At 39.1% G+C, this 20,022-nt stretch overlaps 2 protein-coding genes across 5 annotated transcripts in view; both read right to left on the reverse strand.

Moving 5' to 3' along the window:
• peli2 (pellino E3 ubiquitin protein ligase family member 2) overlaps nucleotides 1-6,778 on the reverse strand; it is a 47,703-nt gene extending 40,925 nt beyond the window's left edge. The window contains exon 1 of one of the 2 annotated variants that reach the window (XM_057859094.1): nucleotides 6,473-6,778. In XM_057859094.1, the coding sequence (XP_057715077.1) occupies nucleotides 6,473-6,549 (77 nt within the window). In that variant the 5' untranslated portion in view covers nucleotides 6,550-6,778. The remainder of the gene's footprint in view (nucleotides 1-6,472) is intronic. The other variant, XM_057859093.1, reaches the window with a different exon arrangement.
• A 9,452-nt stretch (nucleotides 6,779-16,230) lies between these two features.
• ktn1 (kinectin 1) overlaps nucleotides 16,231-20,022 on the reverse strand; it is a 57,661-nt gene continuing 53,869 nt past the window's right edge. For all 3 annotated transcript variants that reach the window (XM_057858927.1, XM_057858929.1, XM_057858928.1), the window contains 2 exons: nucleotides 19,902-20,006; nucleotides 16,231-16,895 (listed from right to left, as the gene is read on the reverse strand). In XM_057858927.1, the coding sequence (XP_057714910.1) occupies nucleotides 16,866-16,895; nucleotides 19,902-20,006 (135 nt within the window). In that variant the 3' untranslated portion in view covers nucleotides 16,231-16,865. The remainder of the gene's footprint in view (nucleotides 16,896-19,901; nucleotides 20,007-20,022) is intronic.

Genomic DNA, 20,022 nt, shown 5'->3' on the forward strand with positions numbered 1-20,022 from the left:
TTCCAAAATTGTTCAAAAATCCTCTCAGGCTAAACCAAACTACTATTTCAGTATCAAGTTAACATATAGCAGTAAACAAATATACAAAAATAACAGTAAATAAAAAACTCCAGTCCCCATTCTATATCAGCAGCTTAAACTACTTTCAATTAATTTAATGTTGTGAATCAACCGTTAAAGTTGTTAAAATTGCTCCTGTTATTCCATAATTTCTCTTTTGTCTACTTTCAACATGTAAAAGTTTTAAAACTATTTTAAAGATAGATTCAAGTCAATATTTTACCAATTTAGGAGTATTTTAGATAAAAAGTTAATTAGGTTCGCTTGGAAGGTTCGCAACAACAGCCTTGCAGGGAAGTGTACTGCTTTAAGATGGCGGCCGTTACTAACGCCCGCATCTAGTTTTTTGTAGATGTGCTGGTAACGATACCGAAGGTATATAGCATCTAGTCCTATATAAATGATATCTACCGTAACATAATGTGGCTTGTAGCAGCTTTTCGGCAGCAGTCAGGTATGTTGTTGTTTTTTTTTTTAATCTCGTGGCATGAGTTGAGCTAGAGCCGTGAGTTGAGCATTGGCGTTACCCGAGGGGCCGGGTAATGAGAAGCATGATGTTTAGCTACTCTCGCTCCGTCCCTAATTGCGTACCGAAGACCGCGCGGCGCGCTGAGTGTGTCGTACTTCTGCTTTACTTGGCATATTTCAATAATCGGAATTTGGATGTTTGTGAATCGTTCTCGAATCTTCCACGGCCGAATCGCGAATAATCTAAGAATCGGAAATTTTGCACACCTCTAGTGTTTATTCTTACTTTAATAAAAAAATTAAGTGTTCCAAAATGTTTTTATGAATTAATAGGCGTCAACAAAAATGTCATTGCTAAATTAGTAAAAAATAAAATAAAATAGAAATAATAATACTAGATTAGTCGACTAATCGTAAAAATAGTCGGCTGACTAATCAGGAGAAAATAATTTGGGACAGCGCTATTCACGATATGGCAATACAACAATTATCGATACATTGGTCAGGAAATCATTCTAGCATATTCTACAAAACCACTAATAAACAGAAAAACAAGCTAACAAGCTATATTCATCCTTCTGTTCTTATCTCTAGTATAGACGTCCAATCCATTTGAACTTGGAGAGTGGCAGCAAATGTTCGGTTCGAACACTCGGGGAAAACACGCGTCCGTGCACGTCCACGCGGCAGCAGCGCTGTTTCACCGAGCCTCCGCTTGGCAAAAACACTTTTACTGTTTACTGTTTACTTGTTTAAGACAGGCTACTAACAGTAAACAAGGACTTTTCCCATTTTTACCTTTCTGGTGGTGATTTGATGGACGATCAGCATGCACACCGTGCACGAGTTTAACAAAATCTGCAGTTACGATTTGGTGGCAGTCGCGAGTAAAAAAGTGGTTAACTCCATAAAAAACCTTTAACGGCAAGGGGGAAAAAAACTACCAAAGGATATAAATTAAGTCAACTTTAACTTGATACGTGTCCAACTTCCCATGGTGTTACTCTGTGCTGATGACCCAAATGGGGCACAACAACACAAGCTAACAGTCTTACGGTTACATATTTAACCTCATTTGATGTTGCATAAAATACTTAAGCAACACGAGGGAACTTTCAGTTTGGTTGATTTTTAGCGGCGCAGGTGGACAAAAGCCGTAGTGTTTTGCCTTAAGGAAGACTGCATTTCCCATGAGGACCAGCGCACAATATCATAAAATCCTGATCTCCCGGTCGCCAGTAGTTGGATTGAATGACATTTCAGCCGTTTCCAGCGGCTATGTGACGGATGAATAGCGATGAGGTAATGAATCCAGTTGTGGCTAAACAATATCATATGACGATGATACGATGATGAAAATAAACGTTTGGTACTGTATTCCCCCACCAGGCCTGCGCCCCACCACCTCGCTTGAACTTTTCAGCGACTGATTCGTCTACGAGTTTGGGTGATGGTGGGGGTTTCAGAGGTGTCATTCAACTAGTTGCTCGTTGCCAACTCGCCATAGCATCACAAATGTTATGAAAATATTTTATAAAGGTTAAAAATTTCCCTAGTGTTGCTTTAAGACACTGGCAAAATAACAAAAAACAATAACTAAAACATCTAATATGACATGCTACACTTAAAAGTGGCAAGACTACTCAAAAAACATATACATCTGAATCATTTAACTGAAAGTTGTTACTAGGGGTGGGAACCTCTGGGTAGCTCACGATACGATATAATACAAGGCTTACGATAACAATTATCTCACGATATTGCGATATACGGGTCAAGAAAGCAGTCTACGATACTTTATAATTAATATAAAATAATAAAGAGCTGTGAATTGAAATGTGTTTATCACTACTAGTATACGTTCAATCAATTTGAATTCGGAGGGTGGCAATGGGTGAACCTTCATTCGCTGCCATCTAGAGCTGTCCCGACTAGTCGATGTTGTCGACGTCATCGATGACGTAAATACGTCGACGGGCAAAACATACTGTCGACGGGTAATGACGGGTTTTTAAAAAATGACATGCGGATAAAGTTTAGAATGGTGGAAGCTCGTGATTCAAGCGGTGAAAAAAAGGCGGACCAGAATGGCCAGAGGCTGGAATTATTTCAAGGAAAATATGGAGGGTGCCACTGTGTGTACTCTTGCTAAGCTGAGCTCGCATACCTGCATGTAGCACGCCTGCTATGAACGAACACTTGAAGCGCCGTCACCAAAGTGTAATTTCGGAACACAACAAGAAACAACAAGCTGGCGCAGTGTTTTTCAACACTTGTGTGCCATGGGAGATCGTCAGGTGTGCCGCGAGAAATCAGGCGGAGGTGCAGTAGAAGGGAAGGATTAGTAGGTAGAAAGTTCTCAGTTATGTGCAGATGAGCGAGGTAGTGCTCGTGCCGCGTTCAAGAAGTGCTCGGATTTCTAGCTATCAGCGACCTTGCTGTCCGCGACAATGTGGACCCCAGCACGTCTACTGCACATCATTTGGTTAGAGTCGTCGTGTGTCGATATACTCGAAAGTGTTTCTGAAAAACACTGGCGGATTGGAAGTCCATACAACTTTCTAATGATTTTTTTAATTGAAGTTGCCTTTAAGTGCGTCTTCTCAACTTGTATCAAGTTTTTTCCACACGTACTTCATGTTTTTAAGCTACTCTGCTGCTGCTCCCGAAAGCTGTAGATCTCGACATCTATGTGCACAGCATGCAGATTGTATTTTTTAGGATCATGGAAGCTCCCACTTGGGGGGGGGGGGGGTGTATATATATACATAATATAATAAAAATGTATATGGAAACACAGCACTGGCCTTCTTACTATAATCCATGACTGCACTAATGTTACTTTATATTATAAAGTATTATTGTGAATACACATATAGTAGTATACTATCAAATTAATACTATACATTTAATTTTTGTTACTATGACTGTGTGCCTTTCATTCAAAATAACTGTGGTAATATTTCAGTGTGCCTTCTGCTTTATCTATTTTCAGATTAAAACAAAAGTTGAACAGTTTTTCCCCTCCCCAAAAAATGCGGAATGCGCACCAGAATGAGCATCTGAACTCACACAAAGTATTCTGAAAATGATTGTCCGGGACATTGCAATTCATTTTAACATTTAGAACAATTGTAGATATACCACAAAAAGAGTAAGAATTGTTTTGACTCCTGTTAAAAAGGTGAGGTCACAGTGTTTCCGTTTAGATTTTTTTTGCACTAGTTAATGCCAGCAACATTTGACCTCATTGTTTGTGATTTATTATTGATATTTATGTTACTTATTTATACGTTAATAAAAGAATTTAGGGGTTCCAAAATGTATAAGCTTCAACAAAAAAATCATTATTAAATTAGTAAACGAAAAAGAAAAAAAAAATTATTAGATTAGTCGACTAATCGTAAAAACAGTCGGCTGACTAATCGGGAGGAAATTTGTCGTTTGGGATAGCCCTACTGCCATCCCTATCACTTCAAACGGGTCAGACGTCCATGGCCGTCAATAGCAGTCAATGTGTTAATTTTGAGTCATTTCCTGTTGGTTTACCATAATTTCCTGTGGATTTTGGGGCATTTATGGGTCGCTTCCAGTTGATTTTGGGTTGCTGAACAGGAAATGACCCGGGAATGTCTTCAAATGAATAGGAAATGGTTCAAAATGAACAGGAAGTGACCTGTAAATGCCCCCAAAACAAGGAAATGTTCATGTTTGAGTGCCATTGTCCAATCCATTTTGACTGTCAAAATGAACTAGACGTCTGGAGCCATCAATGGCAGCCAATGAGCTAACATAAACACATTTTTAGTGGAACATTTAGGTAACAATGTGTTGTTGTTTTTTTTCCTTTTCAACAGTGACACCTTTTTAAAATGAATAAAATGATATATCGATTTTTGGCGTGAGCATATCAATAACCTTTTGGAATACAAAGTATCGTGATATATGACCATTTCAATATATTGTCAAACCCCTAGTTGTTAATAGACATGTGCCGATTACCGGTTTCAAGGCATACCGTGGTATGAAAACGTCAAGGTTTCAAAACTGCAAAAATTTTTCGTCATACCGTCCCTAAAATATTGCTATTTTCTATGTCCCAAAAATGCAGGGAGAAATCCATCACTTGCAGCTGCAAGGCTCAACCCTCCCCCACCGGTTGTTGCTCAGTGTCAGTGAGTCAGCTGTGCTACACGATGGCTAGGAGTTTCACCTCGAAACTACTGAACTTTTTTTCCCCCTATTGAACAAAACAAAATCGCTGGTATGGGAATACTTTGCCTACAGAAAAGTTACAGACGGCCGCGGCTTAAAGGAATAGGGCCAACCGACATTAAAACATGCCAGACATGCAGCCCCATATCATCAAGGACTGAGGGAATTTTGATGTTTTCTTCAGGCAGTCATCTTTGTAAATCTCACTGGAACAGCATCAAACCACCATCACCTCGTCCAATGCAGATTCTTGACTCATGACACCTTGTCCAATGCAGGTAATGATGCTGGAACTTTGGTTTGATGCTGTTCCAGTGAGATTTACAAAGATGACTGCCTGGAGAAAACATCAGGATTCCCTCAGTCCTTCATGATGGGGCTGCAAGTCAGGCAAAGGCACTGGGGAAGATGGCTGTGGTTAAATGTTCAATAAAGTTTACATTGAAATTTTAGACAGCTTTCTTATCCCTACAATTGAAAATATGTTTGTCACTTTTCAAGATGACAATGCATCATGCCACAGAGCTAATACTGTTAAGGCAGTCCTTGGAGAAAGACGCATCCAGTCAATGTCATGGCCTGCGAATAGCCCAGATCTCAACCCTATTGAAAACCTGTGGTGAAAATTGGGGGGACAAAAATGGTCCACAGCAAGGGTCCGACCTGCAAGGATGATCTGGCAACTGCAATCAAATAGAGTTGGCACCAAATTGATAAAGAATACTCATCAAGTCCATGCCTCAGGGACTGCAAGCTGTCATAAAAGCCAGAGGTGGTGCTACTAAATACTAGAGATATTTGTTTCTCATGACTCCATATTTTTTTCCTCAGAATGGAGTGATTCCATATAAATTTCCTTGCACTTGCTCTGTAAAAGTCATATTTACTGACTACCACAATGTTTTTATTCATTTCTTTAAGTGTTTCTGAATGCTAAAGAGTTGCACTTTTGAACCTACTCATTATTTTTTCAAGCTTTTTATCTGAGTTTGTTGTACATGATAAAATTTCTGAGTGAGCGCTCGTCCAAAACTGGTGATTCCATACTTTTTGCGAGGGGTTGTATAAAAAGTAACAAATGAAAATCATGTAAAAATGTCTGGTGTTTCTGAACAACCGTCGATTTAAATGAATTTGCATCACGAATGCAAAACGTAACGGTGTCATCCAAAAGTCTTACTTGTTGTATGATTGAAAAGGTGCTATTAGTCCACCTCTAATTGTCAGTATGCCCTTTGAACACTAGTGTAGACTGTGGGTTTTAAAAAAAAAAAAAAAAAAACTGAGTAGTTTGGGGGAGGGGACATCGTCACTTCCGAATTCCTAAAACCCCATGAATCAACTTCAGAGGTGGGAATTGAGGCATTAACTCAAGTCGGCCTAGCCGAAAATATCATTCCCAACCTCCACGAATGTAAAATACCTGTTATTATATTGTATACGTCAAATTGGAGGACAACCTTAACGCGGCTAAAAATTTGAAATATACACGTACGCATATGGGATAGAAACGTGACTGTGTGTTAATTGGCGTCTTAAAAGTATTGTATTTAAAGCGTCTTATTCACAAAAAAATAGAGAAGGTAGTCGTGGAGCTTAGCTAAAGCAAGAGTACTCTTGTGAAACTTCCTCTTCAATCGGGGGTCGCTTAAGCGCTCACGTAGCTCTGTCCGTCGAGTGAAATTACAACAAAAGTGTTTTACTTTCTATTATTAAATACAAAACTTACCCCAAAACGACCAGCTCGCCGTATTTAACCGGGTCTTTGGAGGGGGCGCAGTGTTCCTCTTGGCTGGACGAAAACATGAGGCTTGCAGCTTCGCTGTGGCGTTCACTGTACACGAAAGAAACAGCAGCGCAAATGCAGCTCCCTTCGAAAAGCTCGAACACGCACTTAGTTCATATCTTATATCCACAGGCAGGTGTTGAAATGTCTGCGAAGATCCGCTTTTCGTCAAATAAACGCTGCCTAGAACTTCTCTAGCGTAACTTAGTTGGCGGTTGGACGCGCTCTGAAGCGAATACAAAAACAGCTAGGAACTGGGCCGGAATGTACCATTCGCTTGTTCTTCACTTTACACGGGGGAGGTGAAAAGATCATCGACTCTTTTTAAAATTATATGGCTTGTACAAGTGCGTGTAGGGAATTGCTTTTGGCGTTTTCAGATACGTGTCGTGTCAATAATTTACAATAAATAGAACAATAAATGGATTATAACGCCAATATAAATTACGCGCGTCCACACACCTTAACATGGTCGGTGGCTCTGTTTGTTATGTAAACAAAGAGTAGTCTGAGGATTCTTGAGGGGATCTAATTTATATAAGTTTAATTATCAGTTAATCATTTCTTTACGTAAGACAGAAAAGTCATCCTATGTAAAAACTGAGTATTGTGCATAAACTTTAAACTTTTGTTTTGCAGCGATGACCACTGAAAATAAACATTTTGAGAATCACTTCCCTATTTAGAAACCTGTAATTCATTTCAAGATCGCCCAGAGTGAAATCTCAAGTTCTTCTTAGTCTTCTTCTGAAGGGCAGGAACTACAATAGCTACTCCTCTGCTATTCCTGGACGGATCAGAACGAATTTGGGTAGTAGTGCTCCCTCACTTATCGCTGTTAATGGGGACCAGAACCGACCGTTTAAAGTGAAAAACCGCGAAGTGGTGCCCCGTAGCCCCATTTTAAACATTGATATTATATACGTGTATATATACATAAGAAATAAGTACATATAACACTATAAATGAATACACTATCATTAGAACATTAAATAATAGTTTGAAAAATGTAAATTAAATATTAGTACCACAATGAAATATTATAATACATACTGTACATTCATTCTCTCTCTATGATACTTTTGTGTATTGAAGTCCATGGATACATAGATGTAAATAAAGTGTACATAAAATCTGCTACAACATAAATGTTTTTCAAACCGTTTTATTTAGGGCTGTCAAATGATTAAAATTTTTAAGCGAGTTAATCCCATCTCAAAAATTAATTGATCGTAATTAATCACAATTGAAACCATCTATAAAATATGCCATATTTTTCTGTAAACTATTGTTGGAATGGAAAGATAACACACAAGACGGATATTTACATTCAACACATTGTACATAAGTACTGTATTTGTTTATCATAACAATAAATCAACAAGATGGCATTAACATTATTAACATTCTGTTAAAGCGATCCATGGATAGAAAGACTTGTAGTTCTTAAAAGATGAATGTTAGTACAAGTTATAGAAATTTTATATTAAAACCCCTCTAAATGTTTTCGTTTTAATAAAATTTGTAAAAAATTCAAACAAAAAATAAACTAGGAGCTCGCCATTGTTGATGTTAATACACAATGCTCATGGGTGCTGAAACCCATAAAATCAGTCGCACCCAAGCGCCAGCAGAGGGCAACAAAAAAACACAAGTAACAAGTGGTATGACACTGTGCTGTCATTTTAATCTGTTTGAGCGGGGCATGTGCGTTAAATGAGTCAAATATTTTAACGTGATTAATTTAAAAAATTAATTACCGCCCGTTAACGCGATAAATTTAACAGCCCTACTTTTATTCTTATAACAAGATTTAAGAAACTGTGATGTACTGAGGGCAAAAAGTTCACTGTATACGCATTGATAGTCGCTCAATTTTTAATTTTTAATTTTGTCTCAGCGCTGATAATTACGCTCATTAATTGATTTATTGTTCTGAGTTGGCCAAAAGAATGCATGTGCGTTCTTATATTGTGGTTTAAATGTCTCTGGGCTAATGAGACATTTAGTGAGCGCGGCAGGCGATCGTAGTTCATTTTGAACATGTACTGTAGTATGTGTTACATTGTATTGTTGCAATGGAAATATTATGAATGACGTAAAACCACACATTATAGGCCTACTGACCAGAGCTCTTTTGAAACGTGCAATAGATTTGATGATTAATTCAAGATAACCAGAGGTGGGTATCTACATGTTACATTTACTCCGCTACATTTGCTTGAGTACGTTTTTGAGAAAAATTTACTTCTTAGAGTAGTTTAACAATGTAATACCTTTTACTTTTACTTGAGTAAATTTGTGGGAAAAAAACCCACTACTTTCACTCAACTACTTTGGGCTAGAGTCGTTACATTTTTACTCTATATTCTGCATATTGACTTTAATTTTCCAAGAGATGCAGGCAGTGGCCGTCTCAGTTTCACCAATGAGACATTGCAACAATGGTGTACCGCAAGCAACACGTAACTTTTGCTCATTAATATTCATGATGTTAGCTATTGTTGCTAGGTGGGTCAACCTCCCGTTTGTCCCTAATAGTAAATGCGTGGTAATCGTGTACAAACGAGATGCTTACTGAGCTAAACCAACCAATTCTGTCCGAAAATGATGTCCCTGGTGCCAAATTCACTCGTAAAGATGTGGAAGAACATACAAATGTTCAGTTAAAGAGATGGCTTGAGTGTCAAGGGCTGAAAAAGACGGGAAAAAGAGCCGATCTGATCCAGAGTTAGCTTTTTTATCAACATCTTTTTCTTGTGTGCATTGCCTTACGCCACTGACAATGACATTCTCCTGTTCCAACAATCTATCCTTTACCACCATATGCCCAGTCTTTCTTAAATATTATATCCTCTGGTTGTCTTACGTCTCTGACCGTTCTCGGGGGCAATTTACATTGCTATTTTTGTGTAGCAATCGCAAATGCTACTCAGTGACAGGCAACGGACACTTTTTTGAGTTTTTCCATTCATAACAAGTCTTCATTATGTTATTTACACTTCCCCCATACTAAAGTTGTTGTTTTTTTACAGCAGAAAAGATAAGTTACAGTCAGTTACCATTTTAATTTTTTTCAGGTCACTCATTTTCAGACAGAAGCAGCACGGCAAAACACCACGCTAATAAAATAAGTAAAAATATCAAAATGGCTTACCTCTTTTTCCTCTGTAAGACCATGGCCCCCAAAAAATGTTTACTGCATATGAAATGAGAACGGCTTCACTTTGCTGGCTTTAAACTGGTCTTTTGGACGTCCGCGCAAGTTTATCCATGATCAACTTGATTCTTCGCATGTTTTCCTCTGAGTTTTATGTTTCGGGAAACGTATTAAGAAAACATCCTTCATGTGTCGTAATTTCAAGAGTTGTTTCTACATGTTCCATAGCAGCAGTGTTTGATCGGCATGTTCTTTTTTAAAGGATTACAGGAGAAACAAGCAGAAATAACATGGAATTTAAGCAAAGGCGTGTCAATAACGCCCACTTCCAAGTTACGATGGCGACGTCACGGTCTAAAAATAGAAATCGTGCGGTACGCTATTACCACGACTCCATTACACAAATCAGAGAGAACAATCTTTTTTCTCCTCAAGAGGGCGCTCATGCTCTTTGGACGGCTAATGTCTGAATTTGATGATTTCTGTGTCATCTTGTAGGCCTAATATGGTCATGTAATAGCTTACAGTACAGTATAATAATAACAATTGAGGAAGATGAAGTTGTGTTAAGAGAAAAAATATACCACTATTTAAAAAAAAAAAAAAAAATCAAGACATTAAAAGCAGTTACTCATTATTTGAGTATCCTTTTCAACGAATATTTTTTTTACTTTTACTTGAGTAATATTGTTTAGAAGTAACACTACTCTTACTTGATGAAATTTTTTGGCTACTCTACCCACGTCTGAAGATAATCACATCAGTTCTTAGCACCATGTGATCGTCTCCTCTCTCTTACGGCTAGTTGTCACACCTTCCTGATAAATTTACCATTTAAAACCTTTGGAAGTCTAAACGAGACTTCATGGCTGCACCTTGTTTTCACAAAACACTTCAACCCTTCTCTGAGTTATTGCCGCTCCTTTGAACTGGTGTTAAGTTTCAATGTGTGTTTCAAGGATTCCCCGATGTCGCCCCGCTTTGTGTTCAAACTTTAATCATTTGACATTGTGTTACCCCTCTATGTTAGATCTAGTTATTCAGTAAAGGTACCAAGAAGGTGGCTTAAGGATTTTGTATGATGAATGTTTTTTTTTTTACTGCAGGCCTAGAAGCTGACCACAAAGCTGTGGCTACAATTGCAGCTCTTTTGATTCTTTCATCCACTGGGCATTGTCTGTGAAAGAGCGCTAGTCTTTTTTTGTTTGCCCACTTGGCCTCCCACATACAGTCATCGCTTGTGTGTGTGTGCGTAGTGATCAAAGCTCTCGCACATACCACGCTGATGGAGAGCAGATGCAGGGAGGGGACTTACTTTGCTGAATCTGCACTGATGTAGTTCCACTGCAAACACTGAGCTCAGTCAGGAGGCAGGGCCAAATATTACCATGTAGCACGACCAGCTACACTGCGTAATTATGAGCAATGATAACAAGCTGTTTAGAAGGCCTCACGCGTCAAGATTTTCAGTACGTGTCACTTAAAGCCAGTTGAAATAAGTAACGCAAATGTGAAAAAATTTTCTCACTGCAATTATGTCATCTTAAAGGCTACTTTAGCAACTACATGTAAATGAAAACAACTGAAGAGGCGCCAGCTACTTCTCGAGTTTTCCCATCAAGGCAAAATAAAGATCTGCAATCAGCTGACTGCAGCATGACAGTGTTTGAGAATGTAAGGAATGTGCTGATCCAATGCTGAATGCACCCCTTGACGCCCACCCAGGCAAGTCAACAAAACAGTACTGTTGAAACATTTTTAAACGACTTGATTCTTTGGGAATGGAAGAGACAAAAGAGAAACAGAAACAGACTAAAAGGCGCAAAAGGTGGAACACCCACTGAAGAACAACAATGCTTTTATGCCTTGTGTCTGTTTATAAATAAGACCACACAATTTACAGCACATACTGTACAGTGACTCACTAGTTCAGTAAACCTTACCGAACTCCACCCGCAATAGCCTTTCACATTAGTCACTGATGTATGACTATAAAATGTCTTTGTTCTGATGCAGGGCGACCCAGTGATTAGAAAGTCACTAAAGATCATTTTAAAATGAATCCTATGCAAAATTGGTCTGAACTACAGTTGTCCGAAAATGACCTTTAACCGATATTGTCAGACTCCAAAAATCCGATATTGATATATGTGGTCGTGGACATATGCATGGTTTTTCACATATGCATTGTTTTTCAATCATTTATTGTTCATTTAATTTTTGCACAAGCAAATCGTCAGCTCAAATAACAAATACCAAGCATGTTAGTTTGAAAACATCTAATGGTCAATCAGCATAACTGCTGTGCCAAGCTGCGACCAGCCCTTGTACAATGGCAGAAGGAGGCTTCTACATTCACTTTGAAATTAGTTGTGGCTTTAATGTGTTATTGCTAATTGTATCATGATGCCGCACTGGATGCTTTAATAATGATTAATGTAACAACTTAAGGTTTTCCAAATGAAATGAAGAATGATGAGAGCCCTTGTACAATGGCAGAAGGAAGAAGGCTTATACATTCACTTTGAAATTAGTTCTGCCATTAATGTGTTATTGCTAATTGTATTATGATGCCGCACTGAATGTTTTAATAATGATTAATGTAAAAACTTCAAGGTTTTCGGTATGAAATGAAGAATGAAGAGAACAACTTCAACTGAAGTTATAGAGAATAAATGTGCCATATCGATAATATAAATTGAAATGAGCCAAAATGTCCAATAAATAAAAGGGATCATTCAGAATTTCGAGAGAACATCGAGCCACTAGGGGGTGAACAACGCATTACAAATACAGGCAAGCAATAATAGGACATGCTAATCCCAAAATGCATTTTGCTGGGCTTTTGCACAGAGTTTTGTATTTTATTACTTTTCTTAGTGACTATTTCTTTCTGGTAACGCAGCAGTTGTATGTTAAATGGTGGGGGGTAGGGGGGGGGGGGGGCGATGTGATATCACTCTACCCCCGCTTGCCTAGAAAGCCTGCAGAACTGCTGGATTACAAAAGTTGCTGTTCAGATGGCAACTACTGACATGCAATGGCAAATTTTAATAATTTTATCCTGAAAGCATAGCTAACACTATTGACTGCATGGGTCATCGGTGAAAGGAAGGAAGCAGTCAGAACAAAAACAAGCAAAACATTATTGAACACCTATGCTTCCTACAGTGGTATGAAAAAGTATCTGAACCTTTTGGAATTTCTCACATTTCTGCATAAAATCACCATTAAATTTGATCTGATCTTGGTCAAAATCATACAGATGTAAAAACTGTCTGCTTTAACGAAAACCACCCAAACATTTATAGGGTTTCATATTTTAATGAGGATAGCATGCAAATGACAGAAGGGGGAAAAATAAGTGAACCATCACATTTAATTTTTTGTGCCCCCCATTTGGCAGCAATAACTTCAACCAGATGCTTCCTGTAGCTGCAGAGCAGTCTGGCACATCGATCAGGACTAATTTTGGCCCATTCTTCTCTACAAAACTGCTGTAGTTCAGTCAGATTCCTGGGATATCTGGCATAAATCGCAGTCTATAGGTCAGGGGTTCCCAACCTATTCCACTAAGGCACACTGTGGGTGCAGGATTTCATTCTTACCAAACAAGATGACAACACTTTTTCCCCAATCTGGTGTTTTACAAGTGCAATCAGTTGATTGCAGTCAGGTGTGGCTTGTTTTAGCAGAAGCCTCATTGGTTCAACTGTCTCTGCTGGATCGGCTGGAACAAAAACCAGGACCCACAGTGTGCCTTGAGGACTGGGTTGAAAACCCCTGCTATAGGTCATGCCACTATATCTCAATGGGGCAACAAACAGCCCCAAGTCATAATGATCCCTTCCCTCCACCATGCTTCACGGTGGGGATGAGGTGCTGATGTTGGGAGCTGTCCCATTTTCCCTCTACACGACGTTGTGTGTTACTCCCAAACAACTTTGGTATCATCAGTCCACAAAATATTTTGCCAAAACATCTGTGGAGTATCCAAGTGCCTTTTTGCGAACATTAAACAAGCAACATTGTTTTTTTTAGACAGCAGTGGCTTCCTCTGTGGAGTCCTCCCATGAACACCCTTCCTGGACATAGTTCTGCAAATACTTGATGTGTGCACAGAGATATCGGACTGTGCCAGTGATTTCTGTCTTTAGCAGACACTCGGGTTCTTTTACCATTCTGTGTATTCTGCGCTCAACTCTTTGCGTCATCTTTGGTGGACGGCCACTCCTTGAGAGAGAAGCAACTGTGCCAAACTCTCTCCATTTGTAGACAACTTCTCTGTCGCTTAACATCCAGACTTTTGGAGATGGTTTTGTATCCTTTCCCTGCTTTATACAAATCAATAATCCTTGATTGCAGGTCTTCAGACAGATCATTTGACAGAGCCATGATTCACATCAGACAATGCTTCAAATCAAGAAAATTCTTATCACGTGTTTCATCGTGGGCAGGACAGCTTTAAACCACTCATTGGTGATTGTCCACACACAGACTTAAATTGTTTGGTAAAAATTGGGTTCAATTGCTCTCCAAGTCTCCTTAGGCAGAGGGTTCACTTACTTTGTTTCCCCCCTTCTGTCATTGTTTGGATGCCATCCTCATTAAAATATGAAGACCCATAAATGTTTGGTTTTAGTTAAAGCACTGTTTTTACATCTGTGCGATTTTGACAGGGATCAGATCACATTTGATGGTAATTTTATGCAGAAATGTGAGAAATTCCAAAAGGTTCAGATACTTTTTCATACCACTCTATGAACATAGTGGTGCTATTGTTAGCAAATACATGTGGGGGCCAGATAAAAGAGAACGTGGAAAGGTGAGTCAAAAGGAGACATGATTATGCGGGGTGGAGCATACACAGTTCAGCAATGTGAGGTTGGGAACCCAGTGTTATGCAAATCAACTGTAAGTGTGGGTATGTTGACATCCTATTCTATGCCACCTGATCGCTAATCCTGGCACAGACAACCTACCTGTGTCCAATTGCACCCAGTCATGCCCCAACCTTTGCGGATTACTGATTGAGAGATCCATATATAGTGTGAACTGTTGTCTATGCTTGTCAAATGATTGGCCTGTCCCCTTGAAAAACTCAAATCGTTCCGTATTCAAAAACAAAAGTCCCATATTGCGTTTTCAAGAGACGCGTTTCATCCCATATTACCAATATGGGATATAATAGTATATATTTTTGTAGAATGAACGAATACTGGTGTGGTACTTTCAAAGAATATTCAGGAAAACGCATTCCCCCACCTTTCCTGCCTTTTGACCAATGATCTGACAGAACAATGACAATTCAAAATCCCAGTCATCTCATTGGTCGAGGTTCTGTCGCTTGCCAGGATGATGTTGATCAATGGAATAGTGTGAGAGATATTTGAGTGAAGCGTGAGTAAAAAGCATGTTCAAAAGCAAAATTTTGTTCTTCTTGGTGTTTATTTTCACTTATGTTTTTGTGTTCTTTCAATTTCATTTATGTTATATTTGGAGTGATCATTTGCAAAAATGTTATTGCTGAGGGGACAAGGCACCTACATTTTTTTGTTTGTACTTTATATTAAAAAAAAACACACAAATAAAAAAACGGCAAAACACACACACACACACACACAAAAGGTTCAGGATCTTAAGGATTTAATTATAGTTTTAAATTTAGCAGGTCAGATGTTAAATTTATTCTAGTATTTATTTGCATGAAAAATAATTTTAAAATATTGGTTTTCCATGTGCTTAAATCACTCAAATACAGTGGGGAGAACAAGTATTTGATACACTGCCAATGGGTTTTCCCATTGGCAGTGTATCAAATACTTGTTCTCCCCACTGTATGTACCTAAGTAATTCAGGTTTGAGTAAAATGACTATAAAACTTTAAATCATTTTTATCACATAAAAATTATTCAAGGGTGACGATTATCGGGCTGGCCGGCTCTACCACCGAGGTGTCCCTTATTTTGTCTTTTTTTCAGGGAGTTGGCAAGTCCAATCATTAGCCAACAAGAAAACCCATTATAGACTCACTGCAAAAACACATCCCTAAAACTATTTAAATTCCCCGGTTTTCAGTGTAACACTACTAGAAATAAGTGAAATTATCTGCCAGTGTTTCAAGTAAATTTTACTCTGATTTCTTGACATAAGAAAAATAGCTAGCTGAAAATAATTTAAACAATAAATTAGTATATTTAATCTTAAAAAAGGCTTTGAATTGTCAGATTTTTTTTTAAATTCTAAAGAATATTGTTTACATTTTTTGTAATTTAGGTGAAAAATAACCAACTTTTAAATGTATGGTCTTAAGAATATTAATATTTTCTTAAAGTGGAATAATCTGACACATTAATCTTTTAGGTAGTTTTCACACTCAAAACAAGATGAAGGAAAATTATGTGACTAGATTTGAGAAAAGTGATCTGATTGATATAAATTTGCAGTGCAGTGAGGCCTAATTCTGTTTTGTTTTTTAAAGAAATGTGCTGACCCCTTGTGGCAGGCAAGACAACATGCAATGAGAAGCGCCACAACATAATATTTATCAAGCATCCCTTTTATTAACATAGCTTGTTACAAAAAGAACAAACGCTTCAGTGTTATTGAACTTAGAAACAATATAGCAAGTGTTGATTACTGATGATAAGGGACACTCTCCTAGAGTCCTTACAGTAGTTTAAAACTCACGCACAGTTGACCTGGTCTTCTCTTTCCACGCTTGAAAGTCCTCTGCATCGCTCACTCATGCAGTGACCAATATGAGCAATCAATCTGATTCCCATAGATGTGCATTTACATATTCGTGACGGAGAGGAGAACAGATCAATGTGACATAACGCAGTACATTAAAACAATACAGGTTTTTAATTTAAGAAAATAGAGAATGGAAAAATAATGTTGAGTCGGCCGTGTCTTTTTTTCAGTGCTCTGTTGATGGGACTAACGCAGTAAAGACTGAAGTGAAATCGTACAGATTGAGTAGATTATGCTGTATTTTTGATAAAAATCAAGATGCTGCTGAAGAGGAATGTGGTGGGAGTGGAGTCGTGATAGAGGAGTGCTTTGTATTAACAATGAACCTTAGCCCGTTCCCTTGTTTGACAGCGAATGTGACGTGGTTGTGATGTCTTTGTAGTGCGATCCACTTGAATGCAATGTTCTTTCTTCTGCGTGCTATACCTTCAACTCATCTCTATCAGCCTCCTGGGGGGGAAAAAAAATACAAATGTTAGTGATGGTGAGATGAAGCCTCATGAGGCATTGAACTGCTTGAGGCAATTAGTTCGAGAGAAAGGGTTCATTTTTTGAAGCTTCCTGAGTGCACGGTACCACCTACTGGGAACTGGCCCTTGCCCTATTAACCGAGCAAGTGCCCTTATCAAGGTATTTAAGTCATGATCATTAATATGTTAGTAATGCATGTGCCCCTCCAAGCGCCGCAGCCATAATCACTGTGAGAGCGCGCTCTGTCCTCTAAACGCGGGAGCTCACGCTTTCCTTTGCGCCCAAACATTTGTCAACGTGAACGCACAGCACAGACATGAAGGCAGCGCAGTATAATAGCTTCCATCCACGTCCTCTACACGCCCCTGCCTGCAGCCCCTCCGCCAGTACTTCTCAAATGGCGCAGAGCGATGGTGGGGTGGCGCATGTGACCTCGGGGAACATACTTTTTTGCCGTACTAGAATAAAGTCTAATTGCACATCCACTCAGTTGGTGGCAGTGGCGCTCTCATTTTCAGGGTGAGCGCAGTATTTTTGAACCAAACAAGACCACAAAGCAAAGAGCACTAGAGATATGAAGAGCTAAGATGAGGAGATATGACAGAGCGTATGTAGCGTTTGGCTTTTGGGCTTGACTTTTACTACAGTGGGAGACAAGGAAAGACCAGTCTGTTTACAGAGTCTAAAAATGTTTGCAGCGGACAGCAAGAAGCCAAATTAAGACGTCACTTAAAGATATTAGACCCAAATCACATTGATGAGCCGCTTCATTTTTTTCAGCCAAAAAAACATGTCGAATATTGCCAACAATCGTCCCGCTTTGTGATACATCAGAAAACCAGCGAGTACTGTTAGCATCATATACACTCACCGGCCACTTTATTATTTTATTTATTTTACTTTATTTATTATTTATTTATTATTTATATTATTTAGGTACACCATGCTAGTAACGGGTTGGACCCCCTTTTGCCTTCAGAACTGCCTCAATTCTTCGTGGCTAAGATTCAAGAAGGTGCTAGAAGCATTCCCCAGAGAGTTTGGTCCATATTGACATGATGGCATCACACACTTGGTGCAGATTTGTCGGCTGCACATCCGTTCCACCACATCCCAAAGATGCTCTATTGGATTGACTGTGGAGGCCATTTGAGTGCAGTGAACTCATTGTCATGTTCAAGAAACCAGTCTGAGATGATTTCAGCTTTATGACATGGCGCATTATCCTGCTGAAAGTAGCCATCAGAAGTTGAGTGCATTGTGGTCGTAAAGGGATGGACACGGTCAGCAACAATACTCAGGTAGGCTGTGGCGTTCCAACGATGCTCAATTGGTACCAAGGGGCCCAGAAAGTGCCAAAAAATATTCCCCACACCATTACACCACCACCACCACCAGCCTGAACCATTGATACAAAGCAAGATGGATCCATGCTTTCATGTTGTTGACGCCAAATTCTGACCCTACCATCCGAATGTCGCAGCAGATATCGAGACTCATCAGACCAGGCAAGTTTTTCCAATCTTCTATTGTCCTATGTTCGATGAGCTTGTGCAAATTGTAGCCTCAGTTTCCTGTTCTTAGCTGAAAAGAGTGGCACCCGGCATGGTCTTCTGCTGCTGTAGCCCATCTGCCTCAAAGTTCGACGTACTGTGCATTCAGAGATACTCTTCTGCACACCTTGGTTGTAACGGCAAGGCATTTCCGCCCACAGAACTGCCGCTCACTGGATATTTTTTCTTTTTCGGACCATTCTCTGTAAAGCCTAGAGATGGTTGTGCGTGAAAATCCCAGTAGATCAGCAGTTTCTAAAATACTCAGACCAGCCCTTCTGGCACCATCAACCATGCCACATTCAAAGTCACTCAAATCACCTTTCTTCCCCATACTGATGCTCGGTTTGAACTGCAGGAGATTGTCTTAAACCATGCCTAAATGCACTGAGTTGCCGCCATGTGATTGGCCGATTAGAAATTAAGTGTTAACGAGCAGTTGGACAGGTGTACCTAATAAAGTGGCCGTTGAGTGTATGGTGGAATACCAAGTTGCGTAGTGTAAAACAATCCAGCACCAAAGAAAAGGAGCTAATACTGCCTGCAGCAAAAATAAAAACTGTCCCTCCGTCCAATGGCACTGTAGTTTTTATTCTATTAATTTTTGTTTTTTCGGTCAAATTGTTTGGCAAATTGTCCCAGTGAGTTAATGTTTCTAATTTAATCTGAATATTATTATTATTTATTCATTTTGTTAAATTTTATTTTTCAGTTTTAAATGGTCAAAAAATGTACCTTGAGTGTATTTTTAGTTTGGATGTGACTTTTCTTCATTCAGGCAAATGGATGCGCTTTAAGTCTTTTCTGTTCCAAACAAAACAATGTTAACCCTTTATAAAAATGATGTACACATGCGTCGACTCCTCCTGCGTGCATATCATGTTTGAAGCCTCGTCACACTGTAATTACTTCACCCACGAGCTGCTGGTCCATGCTCGTTTTTACTAGGTCAATCGACCAAATAATACAGGATATAATGTCATGAAATATATACTTTTAATGCCCACATAAATGAACATCAAAACACTGCACCATGTGTTTGTGTCCATATTTCCATAATTTCTTGTCCTTTTTCAAAACAAAGCACAACGAAAAACTACATATCCCAGGAGCCATTGTGGGGTCACAAAGGAAGGACGACATCCGAAAATCTTAATATATTGCCGAGCAACGCGCCATCCAATACCCCTCCACCCCCCGAGGACCAGCCCCCCAAATTGTCTCTGCGCGCCATTGTGAGCAAGTGTATAATCACAGTCAGTTGTCTCTTAACCATATGTGTGATTCATTCATTTTTGTTGTGTTTGTTGGAATAATTTACAAAATATTGCCTGACCAAATCCTTGATGTACATAGATTATCACACACGGGCATGAACATAATCAGGCAGAGGTCAGTAAAAGTGCTGGTGTAACATGAAAAAGGGCATTACCGCCTCCTTGGAGAGTTGTCGACTAACACCTTGTAGCAGCTGCTGCAATTCCTGGACTGTTTGGTGAAGTCCTGCAGTCATCTTTTCATTTCTATCCAGCGCTTCCTGTTGGACCAAAAAA

The sequence above is a fragment of the Corythoichthys intestinalis genome, chromosome 15, assembly GCF_030265065.1.
Source record: "Corythoichthys intestinalis isolate RoL2023-P3 chromosome 15, ASM3026506v1, whole genome shotgun sequence".
NCBI classification, from domain to species: domain Eukaryota; kingdom Metazoa; phylum Chordata; class Actinopteri; order Syngnathiformes; family Syngnathidae; genus Corythoichthys; species Corythoichthys intestinalis.